General features: G+C 39.7%; 3 protein-coding genes across 3 annotated transcripts in view; 2 read left to right on the plus strand and 1 right to left on the minus strand.

Annotated features, from left to right (window-relative positions):
- The window catches only part of LOC140951185 (arylsulfatase B-like), a 17,565-nt gene extending 16,851 nt beyond the window's left edge, over nt 1-714 (plus strand). The window contains exon 7 of the mRNA XM_073400413.1: nt 456-714. Coding sequence (XP_073256514.1) covers nt 456-701 — 246 coding nt within the window. The 3' untranslated portion in view covers nt 702-714. The remainder of the gene's footprint in view (nt 1-455) is intronic.
- Nucleotides 715-7,217: 6,503 nt separating this feature from the next.
- The window catches only part of LOC140951174 (arylsulfatase B-like), a 41,069-nt gene continuing 30,732 nt past the window's right edge, over nt 7,218-17,554 (minus strand). Inside the window, exons 5-7 of the mRNA XM_073400399.1 lie at nt 9,922-10,142; nt 9,276-9,550; nt 7,218-8,071 (exon numbers count right to left, since the gene is read on the minus strand). Coding sequence (XP_073256500.1) covers nt 7,856-8,071; nt 9,276-9,550; nt 9,922-10,142 — 712 coding nt within the window. The 3' untranslated portion in view covers nt 7,218-7,855. The remainder of the gene's footprint in view (nt 8,072-9,275; nt 9,551-9,921; nt 10,143-17,554) is intronic.
- Nucleotides 11,294-15,161, plus strand: LOC140951184 (roundabout homolog 1-like). The gene is made up of 3 exons (XM_073400412.1): nt 11,294-11,636; nt 12,010-12,651; nt 13,402-15,161. The coding sequence occupies exons 1-3, from the start codon at nt 11,372-11,374 to the stop codon at nt 14,547-14,549; spliced, it is 2,055 nt and encodes a 684-aa protein (XP_073256513.1). The 5' UTR covers nt 11,294-11,371; the 3' UTR covers nt 14,550-15,161.

The following is a 17,554-nucleotide window of genomic DNA, read 5'->3' on the forward strand; positions in this document are numbered from 1 at the left end:
TTATGTCCATAATTAAGAAAGAACGAGTTTATTACCACTGAAACGTTTACAAGATCACATTTTTTATTTTTCTGAGGAATTTTCAGTGTAAGTGGATGTTGTAGTCAATTGACTCAAGAACGATAACTCACGTACAAGCTAAACTGCTTGTAAACATTGTGAGAACTGCTTTGTTGTTACTGTTGACACTAGTCTCGCTGTTGCGCTTTTCTTACTTTTGACGTTATTGTTCCTTTGATAAAATAATTATACTTAATTCAAGGAGATGTTAAATAACATTGCCTATAAAATATAAATTGTTGTAATCAAAAATGCGAAATTAAAGTGATTCAAAATATAAAATTTTCGGAAAATCGCGAAATTTAAGTGTCGCGAAATATGCGCACATCAAAATTGCGAACTAAACATGTCGCGAAAATTTAATGTAAGTAGTTATCTCTTTTTACCATTTTCAGAATTCTCAAGTGAAAGGTTTTATTGAAGTTGCTCTTTACAATATCACAGCTGATCCTACAGAACACAATGATTTGAGCCAAAAATTGCCTGACGTCGTCCAAAAATTGCAAGACAGACTGGAGTTCTACAAACGTAGCGCTGTACTCCCTCTAAACAAGCCCGCAGACAGCCAGGCTTGGGATGTTGCGCGGAAGGATGGCATTTGGACGCCTTGGAGAAGCACGGTGGACGAGAAAGCCCAATAAACATGAGATTAAATGGGAACTTGTACGGCATTTGAGGTGTTAAGTATGGGATTGTCTCAGGTTAACAAATATTTAGTAAAACAGTGGGTATAATATAAGAAAGGGTGAATATAAATTGACTAAAGTTATCAAGGTTTAAGTAGCTCGAATGAATATTGTGGTGCTTGTTAAATTTGTTCACGCCTTAAGAGCCCATGACAGTAAATATCAAGAATCGCTGGCCAGGCTAAAAAAATCGAAAATTCTGATAATTTGTCAGAAAACCCCCTTTGGGGAACTATCTTCGAAAAAAATATTTTCAACTTTCAAGAATTTATAGTTTTCGAGAAAATGAGGAAAAACGAAAATAGCGGTTTTTACCTAATTAATAATGCAAAAATTAGAGTAAAAATGACCTACTTTATCGCGTTTGTACCGAGGCAAGATTCAAAGCTATAAATCAGAAATATTAATTTTTAAGAGCATTCTATCTTTTCTTTCTATCCATGGTATGTTTTAAACCATAAATATGATTTTGAATTTTTAACGGTTTTTTAAAAACTACCACCAAGCGCACTTTTTAAAATGGCTAAAAAATGAGCAACTTCAGAGGCAAAAAACTCACCTTGGTATGTGTGATACCTAGCCAAAATGTATACTAGGACAAAGTTCAGCTCTTAGATTAACAGAATATGAAATAAAAAATCTGGGTACTCCGGATTCGCCTTTACAAAATAAAAAGTTTCGTGACCACCAGTGGAAAAATGTCACAAATTTGCATAAGTCAAATTTGTAGAGAAATGATGACCCCTGATTTTTCTTTGTAGTTTCGGCACGTGGTATATTCGAAACTTAGAAGAAAGGATGAAAGCGCCTTTAAATGAAGCTAAAATTAAGTAAAGGATCTGAAAAATTAGTATCCCTGATAACAAATTGCTGTGAATGTTGGTGACACAATGTGATAAATTTGCATATAAATAAGTCTGCATATTCCTATCGTACACAAGGACGGGTTTCAATACTGTTAGCATCGCGCAATATTTGGGGCTTGAAATAGCATAACCAAGAGAATAGCTAATGTTAAATGTTTTGTAATTCGTATCTTAGCTCTTCTTAATTGTACATTACAAAATTAAGGTTGCTCAGCAATTGTTGTTGGGTGTTGGAGTGCTGTATTCTGCAATTGCGTGACCGATGTCATCACCGTCAGACTTTATTTTTACCGGTACGATGAAAAAAACTGAGAGCTTATGAAGTGTGTAAAGAAATATTATTCACGTCAGATGACTTTACTTTATTCACCTGAATGAATTTCGCGGTCACGCAGCTTTCTTGGAGTGGGCACATGCTTTTATGGTACCGATAGTTCATTCGTCAAGGTATTTTAGGGGATTTGCCATTAATAACATTATACATCAGACCCTATGAGTTTTCAATCAATAAAAATCCGAAATAGTTAATTTTCTCAGTAGTTTTTTAAAGTTATATTTTGGTGAAATTGCGACGTCTCGAATATTAAAAATAACGTAAGTAAAGACAAGATTAAAGTAATCATTGCCCCCTTTTCTCTCCTCTCTTTTCTGAAGTTCTTCCACCTCCTTTTTTTGCCTCTTCACTGTTCGTGCGTTCAACACATTCAAGTCCAGACACGATTTCGAACACCCAAAGATGGTCAAAGATCGCCAAGTGGACCGACCCGTAATTGTTGGATTGATTAGTTGTAATCTTCGTTGAAAGGACCTTCGTGGATCCCTGCAATTGTTCTCTCAATAGAAAAAGTAAATCAGATGGAGGGAGTACTGCCGACACTGGGGTCGTTTTGGTGTTTTTTAACCATTAATATCCTTCATGAACCCATTTAGCTTTCCATTTATTCACCAAGGTTATAAACTGATCAAAATCAACAAGGATAGATTTTTCCACTGGTACCTCATTTAGCAAATTTTCACCTATCTTCATGTATCTTGAGAGAGTTACACACACCAAAAAAGCAACATTTGGGGTAAAAAAATCTACTTCCAGATTTTCTATTCACCTTCTATTCTCTACTGATTAATTAAATGTCCCTTTCCTGAAAAGTTTGCCAGCCAAAATTCTTTGCAAAGCAAAGAAAGTCAGAAGACAATCAAGTGCCGGAGCAACAGAAGAAGAAAGGCAAAGAGAAAAAAGAGAGCGGGAGGGAAAGATCGATATAGGTTCGTAAAAGATGTCCAAATTTTGGCTTCTGTGAATGCGCCAAAAAAGCTTCTAAATTAGGGTACGTTCAATTGAGCAGTCTTGTGTTGCAAATGTTTTTCAGGCATTCGCATATCAAGCTAACTGGCTAGCCTGCATAACAGATGTGCGTTTTTCAGGCGAGCGAAGGCAATTAAGCCCAAAGCCGGAGCGAATGCAAGCGCGAAGCGAGTGAGGAGAGCTATTAAGGGGGTATGTCTGGGGCGGGATGCCAAAAAGCAATGGTTACTGCTCCCTGATAAAATGATACTTATAAGTCTTCACTGAACATTTTTTGACTGGGTAAGGGACGGACGTTCCGGTGTGAAGGCACGAGCTGGGACATTGCGGGTACTGACGTTAATACTCCTGAGGAAAAGGCAGGTATTTCTTTGAACAAAACTCGGGTCTGCTGCAAACTGAAAAACGTAGTCAAGTTACGCTTTTACTCTGCGTCGCCTCACTGCCCGGTTAGTAAATGGTACTTACGTCGATATAAGTTCGCTGCCGCATACTGCGATAGGCCAGGGGCGTCAAGGATGACCTTTCTGATACTTCTCTTTTCACGATGATGCTACGTTTTGCAAACACTCGACATGGGTGTGAGTTGGTTGGCCAGCTCAAAAGTGGTGAACAAGGAGTCTTATCTTCCATGGACAAATCCTAGTCGCATCGTCGTGAAAGGTGATTTACTCTGTTGGAGTACAGTTGAACCTCCATGTGCGACCACCTATCCAAAACACCAAAACCCACCCAGTTAAGTCTTACAGGTGGAATCTCTCCTGTAAGCGCCCGCGACCACTAATTGGGGCTGTTTTTAACCTCTTGTAAGCGACCACCTGACGAGTTTCTGATCTCTTGTGGTAGGAACAACAACAACATGGAACTGCACGTATCGTAACTTGGAAATTGCACGCAATAAATTATCTTCCTTAAAGTAGATGTGTCCAGTTTTCTTCTCAAAGAAACCTCCTGTGGTTCGATTCTCATAACAGACCACCTCCTGTTAGCGACCACTAAGTCTGCGCATTTTGGGTGGTCGCTTTCGGGAGGTTCGACTGCAGTCTCCTTTTCCAGTTCTTCGGCGGTGTCGGTTGGAACTTGTTTTGGTTCATAAAATTTCATAAGGAGAAACAAATCAGTGAAAGAAGGCAGAGCTGCTCGAGACGTCGTTGCGTGACATTGTTGCTCCAACTGTTAGTTTATGACTTCCTCTTACGCAGTGTATCCCGTTCGCAAATAAAATTTCAAGGAAAATGTACCTACCTATTTTAGACATACCGGAGGCGAATTTACGATAATACAGATGGATGCTAATACAAGGAAAATAGGAAACGAAACGAGAGACATGGGATATAGTTTACATAATAATTCGGCGCTTTTATATAATGCTTCTACGAGGTCGGTTTTTTATTATTATTTTTTTGTGAACGGTTAATTACTCTGATATTTTAACATAAACTTTATCAAAAAACGTTTTTTTACATTCCATACTGACCCTGAATTGAAACAAAACTGGCTGCCGCAACATTTCTCTACAAATTTAACTTATGCAAATTTGTGACATTTTTCCACTGGTGGTCACGAAACTTTTTATTTTGTAAAGGCGAATCCGGAGTACCCAGATTTTTTAATTCATATTCTGTAAATATAAGAGCTGAACTTTGTCCTAGTATAAATTTTGGCTAGGTATCACACACGCCAAGGTGAGATTTTTGCCTCCGAAGTTGCTCATTTTTTAGCCATTTTAAAAAGTGCCATTGATGGTAGTTTTTAAAAAACCATAAAAAATTCAAAATCAAGTTTATGGTTTAAAACGTACCATGGATAGAAAGAAAAGATAGAATGCTTTTAAACAAAAATACTTCTGATTTATAGCTTTGAATCTTGCTTCGGTATAGACGCGATAAAGTAGGTCATTTTTACTCTAATTTTTGCATAATTAATTAGGCAAAAACCGCTATTTTCGTTTTTTCTCATTTTCTCGAAAACGATAGATTCTTGAAAGTTGAAAATATTTTTTTCGAAGATAGTTCCCCAATGGGGTTTTTCTGACAAATTATCAGAATTTTCGATTTTTTTAGCCTGGCCAGCGATTCTCGATATTTACAGTCATGGGCTCTTAAACAGAGCGCTTGTTCGAAGATGGCTTTTATTTGAACGTTGGGCGCCACAGCTTCTTTCATGGTTAACGGTATTATTATTCATTCTTCAGTAACTGACAGAAACGTCTATTGATTTTGATTGCATTAGGGCCGCGGCGCTTATTATTTTTTTTGTCCCAGCTGGGCGAGTAAATACTGTAGTTGTAATATTAGTCATATTGAGCGAACAAATGCAATCATCTCTACCTCAGTAAAATTAATAAAACATATTGTTAGAAACTGAGCTGATGCTGAGGGACCAACAACACTTCTGCGCAAGACTAAACGTCCATCTAAAATCAGACTAAAATTAATTAGTAAAATCCCACTAGTTGTCTATTATCAATGCTGCGTTCTGATTGGTTGAGCTTCTACTAGGCAATATGTTATAGCCCCCTAGTAGCGAAAAGCGCGGACTTTTTGGCGGTAAAAAAGGATTAAAATCTAGCTTTAACTAGCTAAAAGTTTTTTACTCTCGATATTTTTGATCAACTAGTTGGATTTTACTAAAACAATTATTCCTCTCGCCCTCATGGCCTCTGAGTTAATAGCCCATTCGGGCTCGAGGAATAATTGTTAATTACAATGAAAGAAAATGAAGGATAATCGTTTATTAAACAACAATTTATTTTCAATAATGGTTTGGTGTCCTGTCAAACTGCCCTGAGAGCACTTACCGATTGACACACCTTAAGCGATAAAGAGCACAGGCCCTAAAATCAATCCCTCCCAGAAAAAAATTAAGGATGGGAGTTGACTTAGGCTCAAAAGTACCCAAAAAGGGAATTAAGATCAACACGATTTCACAAAGTTCAAAGGCCTGAAAATCCGTCTAATGCCCCTATGCTACGCCAAAAGTGACAAAATATCAAAGGTACATCTTTATAATTCAAATCCACAAATTCACTTTCAAGATCGACATCAACTTGCTTTTTGAATGTGTCAAGATTATAGAGTTTAATTTCAATTCCCACGTGTTTTTTGTCATGTATCAAGACATACGTTTTCTAAATCAAGATGCTTGTTCTTTAAATCAAGAAGAGAGACGACAGTTTTTGATCAGCTCTGTTTACGAGAGGGACTGAAAACGAGAACACAGGTTGGAATTCAAGATGGCTTCTGATCGTTTCTATATTCCAAATGTAAGTGAATTTTTCGAAGGTTTGCTCTCCCTTTTGCAGCACTGCGGGGACTATGTGAAAGAAAATACCGATGGGGGGCACGCAGAATTTCTTGCAAGACGACAAGAGGAATATCAACGCATTTTGTGTGCCTTGTGGTTGATGTATGGTCGAGTTACGGAGTCGGCCCAGGAGAATCAACTTACTCAGGATTTGGAACTATTAATGCAAGTAATGGACTCCAGATTACAATCACTTGCAAAACTAAACAGTGACTTTCATTATCAAGGCACTACAGAAGAGTCAAGTACTACGCAGAATTCACAGTTATTTACTCTCGGAAGGTCAGGTAACGCTGAAAGGCCTAGATATGAAATTAGGCAAGAGCAAATCCATGGACTAAGGGCAGTGTAAGGGGGGCATTGGGGTTTCGCTGGGTAGATATTGCAAGGATGCTAGGAATGTCTCCTAGGACACTTAGTCGGCAGAGGCAAGAATTTGGTCTGCCACTCGGTCAACAGCATAATTTTTCCTCCTGGTCCGACACCTGGACAATATTGTGAGAAGCATTCTTTCAGTTACTCCACTGTGAATTCTGCGTAGTACTTGACTCTTCTGTATTGCCTTCATAATGAAAGTCACTGTTTACTGTCGCAAGTGATTGTACTCTGGATTTCATTATCTGTATATCCTGAGTAAGTTGATTCTGCTGCAGTAGTCCTGGGCCGACTCCGTAACTCGACCATACATCACCCGCAAAGTGGGTTTATATTCCTCTAAACGCCTTTCAGGAAATTCTGCGTGCCCCCTCATCGGTATTTTCTTTCACACAGTCCCCGCAGTGCTACAAAAGGGAGATCAAACCTTCGAAAAATTCATTTACATTTGGAATATAGAAACGATTAGAAGCCATCTTGAATTCCAACCGGTGTTCTCGTTTTAATTCCCTCTCGGAAACAGAAATGATCAAAAACTGTCGTCTCTCTTCTTGATTTAAAAAACAAGCATGTTGATTTAGAAAAAGTATGTCTTGATACATGACAAGAAACATGTGGGAATTGAAATTAAATTCTATAATCTTGACACATTCAAAAAGCAAGTTGATGCTAATCGTATCGATCTTGATAGTGAATTTGTGGATTTGAATTATAAAGTTGCATCTTTGATATTTTGTCACTTTTGGCGAAGCATAGATGCCCATTAATATTTACAAGCAAATTCATAATACCAAACTGGTTTTAAACGTTTGTAATCGAAAGATTCTGCATCTATACTGCCTTGACGGAAAAAAATTACAATTAGTTCTTCAAAACCTACCCTGCCGTTTACAGTAAAAGACCTTAGGCACTGAATCGAAATTTTTTCAGTACATATTCCCATGTGAATATTTCATTCATTGTCCATTTCTCTTTCTACGCTACGTTTTGCAAATGACTCACACTCGCAATGCAAGAAAAATCTAAAAACGGACCGCTAGTAAAAAAATAACGAAAGTTCCGGATTTCTCTAATGGGCCTCTTCCGAGTTCGTAAAACTCTTATTTTTAGAACGAGGCTTAATGCAAAACCCTTTCTTGTGAAAATGAGTTATATTTGCATGAGAATAAAGGAACATTTTCATATCAATGGCTTCGCACTTAGCCTCGCTTCGAAACAGAGGCTTAGAGCAACTCAGAAATGGCCTATTGCAAGGACGATCACATCCACGGAGTCCAGGCCCCATTCTCCTTTGCTACTTGTCGCGCCTTCGGGTCACCTGGTTTATTAGCAGGAGGTAACGCACCACTCATGTAAGACTGCACTCGATCTTGGAATTTCTCTACCATATCCGGGAACTTTTTGCTGAGGTCGTACTTCTCATATGGGTCAGCGGTGATATTGTAGAGGGCTACATCGACAAGGGGAACTGGAGGCTAAAAAACATATAAAAGTCTTGGTACTAAACGTAGCAAAGAAAAAATATTAGATTCTACAGCTTGAGTCTTAACAAAACAGCAAACACATTTTCCACATTAGTCATATCGCGCAGAAATAGTGGACATCATTATATTGGTTATTTTTTGACCACCCAGGCGAGAAATTCAAATGTACGAGTGTTTTGAACAATCTCCGAATAAAGGAAGAAAGGGTCTCATTTGGCTCATCAGCGTCATTCGCGCAATTTCTAAGGCTCTAAAATGACAAATCCACGGACTGAATGAACTGCAACTCAGTCCGTATTCAGTTTCAGCGAAAACGGACGTAATAAAGGAACTGAAAAATTGTAAATAAGCTAGGAGAATGAGTCTGAGCATGTCTTACTTTGTGACCAGTCTCACTTGTGGAAGATTTCAGAGGATCGAGTGGAAACTTGGGAACGAGCTTTTGAAAGCGAAAGGCACCATGGGAAGATTTGGTTGACCCTTTCCATAGCCCGTCTGTTTTCCGTTTTATTTTGTTTGTTTGTCTGTTTGTTTTGAGGGGAAACAGAGAGAACTGCAAGCCCGCAACCTGGAAGCAAATGTTGGCCACAAAGAATACCCGAGGGGACTCCAAATGAAAGCTGTGTATGTCAGACATATAACACCACGTAAGGGAATCCGGATTCCGGAATGTAGGAAAATTTGCGCCGTGGAATCCGAAATCCTGGGCGTTGGAATCCGGAATTTAGCTTAAGGAATCCGGAATCCCGCTAACAATCCACCGCACCGTACCTAAAAAGATGGCGACTGGTACATTTACCCACAGTTCTTAGCGCATGAAAACCATAAAATTGATCATAAAAACGTACAGAAAAGTTTTATAAACTTCAAACCTAGGATAGGCAATGTTGCTATTACAGGGACAAATTTCGCCTCCCCACCCTTCCCCCCCCCCCCCCCCGCCAAAAAAAAAAAAATGACATTATGTGTAATTGGCCGTGTTAGGTTCGAAGGGAATTGTGGTAAAATGTACAGCCGCCATCTTTTTCCGTACGGCGGATTGGAATCTAAAATCCAAGTTCCAGTACCTGGGATCCGGAATCCACGACATGGAGTCCAGAATCCAAGAATGTCTTGGACTCCCGGCCCTTACATGGGGCGATACATAACATAGCCAGTGAACAAAGGGGTAATATAACTTCAAGAACTAACTTACATCTTCAAACTCGTACAAATACACTTCATTTCCTTGAGAAGAATTCCGTTCTTCAGGTGGTATGAAGTAAGAGATGTTAGGGACCCCCATGAGAAGTTTCATGTCTCCAGCACGAAGACCAATTCCTTGATATGCAAAGTCCAACTGGTGTGTAACAGAAGGAGTGTCTACGTTATGCAGAATCTCTGTGCGAGGTGAAGGCTCGCCATTAGAAATTGCCTTCCATACGTCGTGACCATCAAGGGCAGCGAGTTCCTCCTGATCCAATTGCCCACCTAAAATATATTGTACCCGACACAAAAGTTAGTTTGTTTACATGAGATGTTAACCTTTTAAAAATATAAAACTGTTCTAGTGAGGCCTTAAACTGCTGTTTAAAAAGTAAAATCCAAAATCCAAGCTTTCACCGATCAACGGCATCATCAGGGATGAGTAAATATTCCGCGCGCGCTATATATATGCAAAGAAAGTGTGGGGTGAAATGTGTAAAGGATGTGACGTATGTATGAAAGCTATAGGAGTAAATAAACTGCTAATGGAATACAACGCTCTCATGATGGAATGTCTCAAGACAAAGCACCTCTTAGATAAAACTGAGAAGACCTCCTGGGCTCCTGGGTCAAAAGCACTGTAGCCATATACTCACCAGCCAGATTAACTAAGGTTGGATACCAATCAGTCACGTGAATAAGTCCTGTACAATTCACTCCTTTCCTGGAGAGAATGTCACCATGTACGAACCCTACCCCTCTGATTCCTCCTTCCCATAGAGTGTCTTTTCTTCCCCTCAGGGGGTAGTCATATCCACCGTTTTTAGGTACTCCACCGTTGTCAGTGCTGAAGATCATAAGAGTGTTCTCCCACAACCTTAAAAACAAGATAAATAAAAGAATCGTTGGTTTCTGTTCACTGAAAAGAAATAATAGAGAGCTTTAGATTCGAGGAGGCGGACTACGAGTATATGAGATTTTCTCAATACTAAGTATTGGACGCTCGTGAGCCGGCGTCATTTTGGCGGGAAAGCGTTTGTATACATGTATGTATGTACGCAAATCTTTATTTATACACGGAAAATCATCATTGCGAGCAATGACATTTTTTGTCGTTTTAGTTCCCCCGGTTCGTCGCTAACATGAACCCGGGGGAGGGGGAGGAGGGATTATTTCGGAGTGAAAGTGACGGGGATGATCGAAAAAGGCGCTGAGGTAAAATAAATACTTCTGTGAAGTTCTTAATCAAACGAAACAATAGACCTTGTCACGGTTTTCGACGCCATCTTGACGAGTAGGCAAACGCGTGAGAAATTACAGTGTTTGTATGAGAATCTAACGTCGGATAATTTCCTTAAAACGGTCTGAAAAAAATATCAATTGTAAACTAAAGCTACGATGCAAAGGATTGTCCTAAAAAATTTGGGGGGCGTACCTGTACTTAAATTTCTCCAGAGGCTTGCTTTAGATTTTCCATATATTTGTCTGTAATTTTCCCGGGACTTTCGTACAGACAAATGTATAGAAAACTTAAAGAAGTGGTTTTAGGTCTTCAAGTGCATGTAACGCCCTCAAATTTTTCCCGGTGAATCCTTAGGAGTGAAGCTTTAGTTTACAAGTCATATTTTTTTCAGAACAGCCGTTCTACGGAAATTATTCGACATTAGATTCTCATACAATCACTGTAATTTCTCACGCGTTTGCCTACTCGTCAAGATGGCGTCGAAAACCGTGACAAGGTCTATTGCGAAAAAAGGACGCTTTCTGTGCAATAAATTTAGTCAACACGTGCCATATATTTTGATTTTTAACTATAATTTGATTTAACTTTTGAAACAATTTCCTGTTGTAGTTTTAAACTTTCTTCCGATCAAGCTGAAGCAATTCCCTTTCGTGTAACAAGCGACTCATTTATCTTAATGCCAGGTCACTTTTGTTTCCTTTAGCGCTAACATAAATAAATGGGTTTAGTTCTCGGGTTACACTACAATCAGCAAAGGTCAGACTGCCTGAATCTCTTCATGCCTTTACTGAGGTGTTAAAAGCATTTTAAAAAGCTCTCACTCAGTAAATGGGAAGTTGTGAGCCTGCAAAGAGACGTTCAACATGAAATCGCCGACAGAAAACACGCACACAAATGGAAGAAAAATACTCATTGGGTTGTGTTCCACCTCCTGCTTCCTACTGTCTGTCGTTTGCTGTATCGCACTGTTTCACGTGGAATTCAGAATACACGAGCATCATCGACTCATATCACAGTTAGTAACATTCCGTCAAGAGATTCAAAGAGAAATCGCTAAAGTTCAACAGGATTGTAAAAAAGGGAGAGTAACCAAAAGCAACCATCCCGACATTTGGCAAAATACAAAAGGTGGGTGAAAACGAACAGAAAGTGGAGATAGATCACTTTTAGCCAAACCGAGGATAATCCTTTCACGTGGTATAGTGGTTTAGTTGGAATCAACTACAGAATACAGGGCCACATTTTAAGTTTTAAAGAACACGGAAAGGGAGATATTTTAGTGGCTCGGTGGCTCGTCATTCGAGGTTAGCAACTTAAAGAACGAGAGAGGTATATTTTAGTGGCTCGCAGACTCCGTCCCAACGAATATAACTAGAAAATTGGCCGTCTATTTTGTAGTTATGCTAAATGTTCTTAACCTTATTTAGCTTTTCAAACAACCGTGGAAGCTTGTATGTAGTTCATATATTGAAGTATTAAAACATTACGCTCATTTTTCAAGGTCGCAAAGTTATATACAGAGAAAAACGTGATTCATCAGATGCCTCTCAAAACAAATCGGTTACAAAAGCCTCCGAAGTAAAAAAGCTGATCAAAAAAGAGCTTCGCCTGATGCAGAATAAAATCTGTGCCAAAGATGAAAAGCTCTGTGAACCAGGACCAAAAGGTAGCACAGGAAGACGGGGAAGACGAGGACCCCAAGGTATACCGGGCCCCAGAGGGAGATCCGGCCCAGCGGGGACTCCCGGTAAAAATGGACCAATAGGACCACAGGGACCGATGGGTATAAAGGGGGATCGCGGATTGCCAGGTCTGCCAGGACCTCCCGGCCCCAGAGGTCCGCCTGGTGAGAAAGGCGCACCGGGAAAATCCATCTCAGCTCCCTCCTTGTTACAGCCTCCTGTTGAAACGACAATCAATGCAAGTCTGACAGCCATCTTGAAATGTACAGCAGCTGGAAATCCTCCTCCCAAAGTCACATGGTTTAAGGTGAACTCAACACTTCCTGTCGGACGTCACGTTGTAGAGTCGAGTGGTGCTCTGATTCTTCAGGATGTTAGACCTGAAGACGAGGGCCAGTACACCTGCAAAGCTGAAAATTTGCTGGGAACTATCAACGCCAGCGCACGGCTAACAGTGCAGTGTAAGTTGCATTTCATTCTTCAAGATTTCAAGACGTTTTTTTATCTCTCCCTAATACATTTTCTGACATGTTGTGGGAGTATTCTAACGGACAGTTACAGCTAGTCCCTTATTGCCGTTCTTTAGTTACTTCCTCTGACTTTCATTATAAGATGCCCAATTCTCTAAAACGATCGGTTAGTAATGGTCGCAGCGGTGTGATACAGTATTTTGATGGCAGAATAAACGTGTTTTCTACTTCTCGCCCATTCCGCCCTTTATTGAATTGTCATCACATTACCTGATCGTAACGTAACGTAAATGAAATATAAAGAAAAACTATAGTATAAAGCTATGCCGGTGAATTTGATTCATTAGTCATGACCTTTTTAAAGGAACTGAGGAGAAGTCTTAATCATGAGGAAACAAGTTTACTTTGATCTTGAGGGTCACTGTAAGTGTTCTCCTAAAATGTACCATTTTCCTTGGCATTGGCTGCATACGACTGGTGAACTACAAAAAAACTAGCCATTTAGAAGTCTAATTTTAGAGAATGTTCACGTTCGCTTACTGATAGAGGGGACCGCTGAATAGGGGTCAAGATTAAAACAAATAATTGATGAGTACTATTTTTTTCCCGGTGCACGTTGTCGCTGTGCAAAGGTGTCGTAAGAGAAGGTTCGACTATATTTGCTAAAAACTCCACGATATTAGAATAGCAGAGAGTATCCTGTCACCAGAATAAAAGCGATTTTTTTCTATTTCTTGCCAGTTGGTCCCCAGATATTATTGTCATCAAATCGCCTGATGGCTGAGCACAACCAAAACGTAACCATCGCCTGCACTGCCACTGGTCAGCCAATACCCATGATCACGTGGTCCAAGCTAGGAGGAGATTTGCCAAAAGGAAGAAGTGAGGTAATGAACGACGCTCTGACAATCTATCAAGTGACAAGAAACGACGGTGGCATATACACGTGTAAAGCAGGTAATATTCTGGGATCAGCGATGGCTATGGCTCAATTGATGGTTTTTTCGCCTCTTCGGTTCAAACTTCGACCACCTAAGGAACTGACTCCTATGGTTGGCTCAACTGTTCGCCTACCTTGTGTGGCCGAGAGTGACCTGAGACTTACCATAACTTGGACAAAGGATGGATCCATACTTCCTTTTGAATCAAGGATTCTTCAAAACAACACTCTAGTTCTTGGCAGCATCAAAATATCACATAAAGGATCTTACACCTGCAGAGCGAGTAATCCTTTGTCAACAATAGAAACCAAAGTAAAAATCAATTCTCCAGTTACTCTTGCTTCCTGTTCTGTTATCAGAAAACACGTCAGCAGTGTAAGCGGAAATTACGTTATTGATCCAGATGGCGAGGGAGGTCTGGCACCATTCAATGTTTACTGTGATATGACAGCTAAAAATAAAGTTGGCGTGACAGTCATTAGTCACGACAGTGAAAGCAGAACATCAGTGAAAGGATATGAATCTCCCGGTACTTATTTACGAGATGTTCGTTACGCAAAAGTGAGCCTCTCTCAGCTGGCAAGTCTCACCAGAGTCTCATCGCATTGTGAACAGTTTATCAAGTACGAGTGTTACGGTTCAGTTTTGCTTAACAACGTTAACAACCATAAATATGGATGGTGGGTGTCACGTGATTCTACTGAGATGACGTACTGGGGCGGAGCATCTGACAATGGTAAGTGCGCATGCGGGATGACTAACTCGTGTGCAGATCCCAGTTATGGCTGTAACTGTGACAAGAATGACAATGTATGGCGTGAAGACAGCGGTCTCCTTACCGACAAGACCAAGCTTCCTGTGAAAAAGCTCAGGTTTGGGGATACTGGTGACAGCGGAGAACAAGGTTACCATACACTTGGAAAACTAAAGTGCTTTGGGACAGCATAAAGAAATGCTTCTTCTTTTGATTTGTAAAAGAAAGTTGAAAACGTTTAGTCAACTATTTATAACTTCTGATAGAAATCTGCGAATCCTTACGTTACAGCTCCCCGCTTCGTTTAGCTGATTCTATCGTTGTTCATTATATCATAGTTAAAAGAGTGGAATGGTTATGAAGCCCGTCAGACTCCTTTGTTATATGCTTTTGTGGACTTAAAGGTGCACAGACGTTCATAGCATTCCTCTTCTTTTTATTTTATTAACCAAAAAAAAGACGCATTCATTTATTTAGTCACAATTTGTGAGCAGGAAACAAAAGAGCTTCCAAAATAAACTACCGCACGGTTATCAGTTTTTAATCGTTGATGCTTTCCACCTTGCCTAACCAGTCTTTTCTGCTAACTATGATTACAACGATCAAATCTTATTTCACATGTATAAACACCGCCTTATCGGAAATAGTACCTGGCAGCAGTAACCCTATTGCCTTTACTGATTCATTTTTTTGCGACCGACATGTTTAATCTGCTTTTCTTTACAAGTTAGTTTCGCAAGTCGTGTAAAATACAGAGCAGAGACAATGAGTTAATGAATAATGAACTATTTTTTTTAATGAACACTCAAAAAAGCTGATAAGCCCCAAGGATGGACTTTGAGGAACAAGGGTGGTGCAGTAGTGACAGCACTCGCCTACCACCAATGTGCCCCGGGTTAAAATGCTGGCGTCGACGCCATATGTTGGTTGAATTTGTTGTTGATTCTCTCCCTTGTTCCGGGCGTGAGGGGTTTTTCTCCGGGTAATCCGGTTTTGTCCTGTCCTCAAAAATCTACACTTCCAAATTACAATTGGATCCGGAACGCACGGACATTTTAAAAACGAGTTCTTTAGAGTTCCTAAGTGCTTCGTGGGTAAATAAATTACGATGCAATGCCAAGAAAGAGTTTCTTGACAAGTTTTCCAAGGCCGTGTAAATTAGACAACTTGACACGTCTTTTACCATCTCGACGAAAAATCTGTCAAGTATTCTAATTTACACGACCAAGTTTTATATAGTGAGCAAACATTGTTCGTGTAGAGACCTACAAAATTATAAAACTTAAGAATACAGAAACTTTTGTCCATAGCTGCCATTACCAGGATAATAAACCTCTGTCAATGGGGTAAGGCACTGGCTATGTCGTGTGACCATTGTCTTTATTATAAGCACTAGTGTAAAATTATTCTTTAAATTTATATTGCATCCACCATGGATAATTATCCATGCATCCACATGTTGTCAATCAGAACGTTTAGTATTCAACTAAAAAGCCCGATTTCCTCTTATACGACACGAAAAGCCCTCCTTATCATAACCGCTCTCTTAACCACTACGCTACCACACCGACCGGTCAAAATTTTTCAAAAATGTACTCACAAATCATAAGTTAATAACTGTCCTTCATAGCTGATACATCTTTAACAGGTGCCACAAGCCCTTTCTCCAAATAATTGTCGTAAATTAAATATTAGCTGACAGATGGTTCTTACTAAATACAATTCAAATATCGATTTTGTGCCTTCTTGTAACTTAATCCAAATCATATCTCACATCTAGTATGTCTGCAGGCTTCATTTATAATACTGGCATTGACTGTTAAAAAGACATCGCTAAATGGTTGACGTCGACAGAGTCAAAACAGCTGCTTTTTCAATTCATAAAATAAAGATTATTTGAGTTCGACAACATCAGGTTTTCGAATCAGGTGTGGGCCTTTCACAGACACCTAATCCTCACTAGGGACAAGTCATAAACCAAATGGCCCAACAGCACTATGGCCGAGCGGAAGAATAAGGCCTAGAGTAGATAAATGCCTTTATTTGAGAAATACAAGGTAACAGTTCAGTGGCTTGACTGGTAATATGCACATGCGCAATACGCGGCACGAAAGAGCCACAACCTAATCTGTCATTTCATTTATTAACTTTACTAATAAATTCCTCAAAAAGTACATGCAAAGGTGTTAAAAATAAACAAATAAACAAAAAAAAACTTTCAAATGCATAAACCTGTACAAGACGTATTCCCCGCAGTTCGTAAATTATAAACTCTATTCGACCTTATTGTGACCAGTGACTTTCTGTTGCGCTTATATTCGTACATCAAACTGAGATAACTCCTGGAACTAAGCCTTTACACATTTTGCCGGCAGAATTTCGAGCATAATAGGGCCTCAGGAGCAGAATATATGATTGGGGCATAATCCGAGCAGAATAGGCCATTTTTGGCCATTTTGCATATTCTGGGGCCTGAGAACGAGTCTAAGAGGGAGCTGGGCACGAGCATCCGAGCAAAACAACTAACCTAATCTAGTGTTCAAGTTAGTAATGTTAGCAGCTGTGACAGTGGATGGACAAAGACATTTCTGATATGGTTCATGGTTGTCTCAGACTCTTTTTACAAGTTATTGCCCATGTTAGTTTTAAGGATTAAATAATAAATGCGCATATGTTGGGTTAGCCTCACCCTGGAAGGGCGATATAATGTCTTATTTATCATGTTTGAGTATTTTGAACCCAGGAATATCGATTTTTACAAAAGCATAATTCGAGCATAATAGTACTTTTGGAGCATAATCTCGAGCAGAATAGCCTTTTTTGGAGGCAATTCTTTTGAGCAGAATAGCCTTTTTTTCGAGCAGAATGTGTAAAGGCCTACCTGGAACTTTCAATCATATTTGCAGAGATAAATAGGATTATTCGGAAAGTGATATCCCGTCAGACCATCAAAGGCCAAGTTGTTCAACTGCCCAAGTTGGAAAGCCCTGCGACATCATAGTCCTAACCGAGCGGTTTTATCATGAAACAAGTAAGATCAAAGGAGAGGCATTTAACCAGAGTTACAACAATTGACAGCTTGTGTTGCAAGTCAGCTTTGCTTCTGTCCATTGCGTGCTGTATCGCACTTATTCACGTAGAACTTCGAATACAAGAACATGATCGCCTATTTTCACACTCAGTGACTCGCTCTGGTCAA

The sequence above is a fragment of the Porites lutea genome, chromosome 10 (assembly GCF_958299795.1).
Source record: "Porites lutea chromosome 10, jaPorLute2.1, whole genome shotgun sequence".
In the NCBI taxonomy this organism is placed as follows: Eukaryota; Metazoa; Cnidaria; class Anthozoa; order Scleractinia; family Poritidae; genus Porites; species Porites lutea.

What these genes read in the sequence shown, in the direction of transcription:
- LOC140951184 (XM_073400412.1), top strand. Translation starts at nt 11,372, where the DNA reads ATGAAATCGCCGACAGAAAACACGCACACAAATGGAAGAAAAATACTC. An exon ending in CATTTGGCAAAATACAAAAG is followed by an intron (nt 11,637 to 12,009) that starts GTGGGTGAAAAC and finishes TCATTTTTCAAG; the next exon opens with GTCGCAAAGTTATATACAGA. An exon ending in CGCACGGCTAACAGTGCAGT is followed by an intron (nt 12,652 to 13,401) that starts GTAAGTTGCATT and finishes ATTTCTTGCCAG; the next exon opens with TTGGTCCCCAGATATTATTG.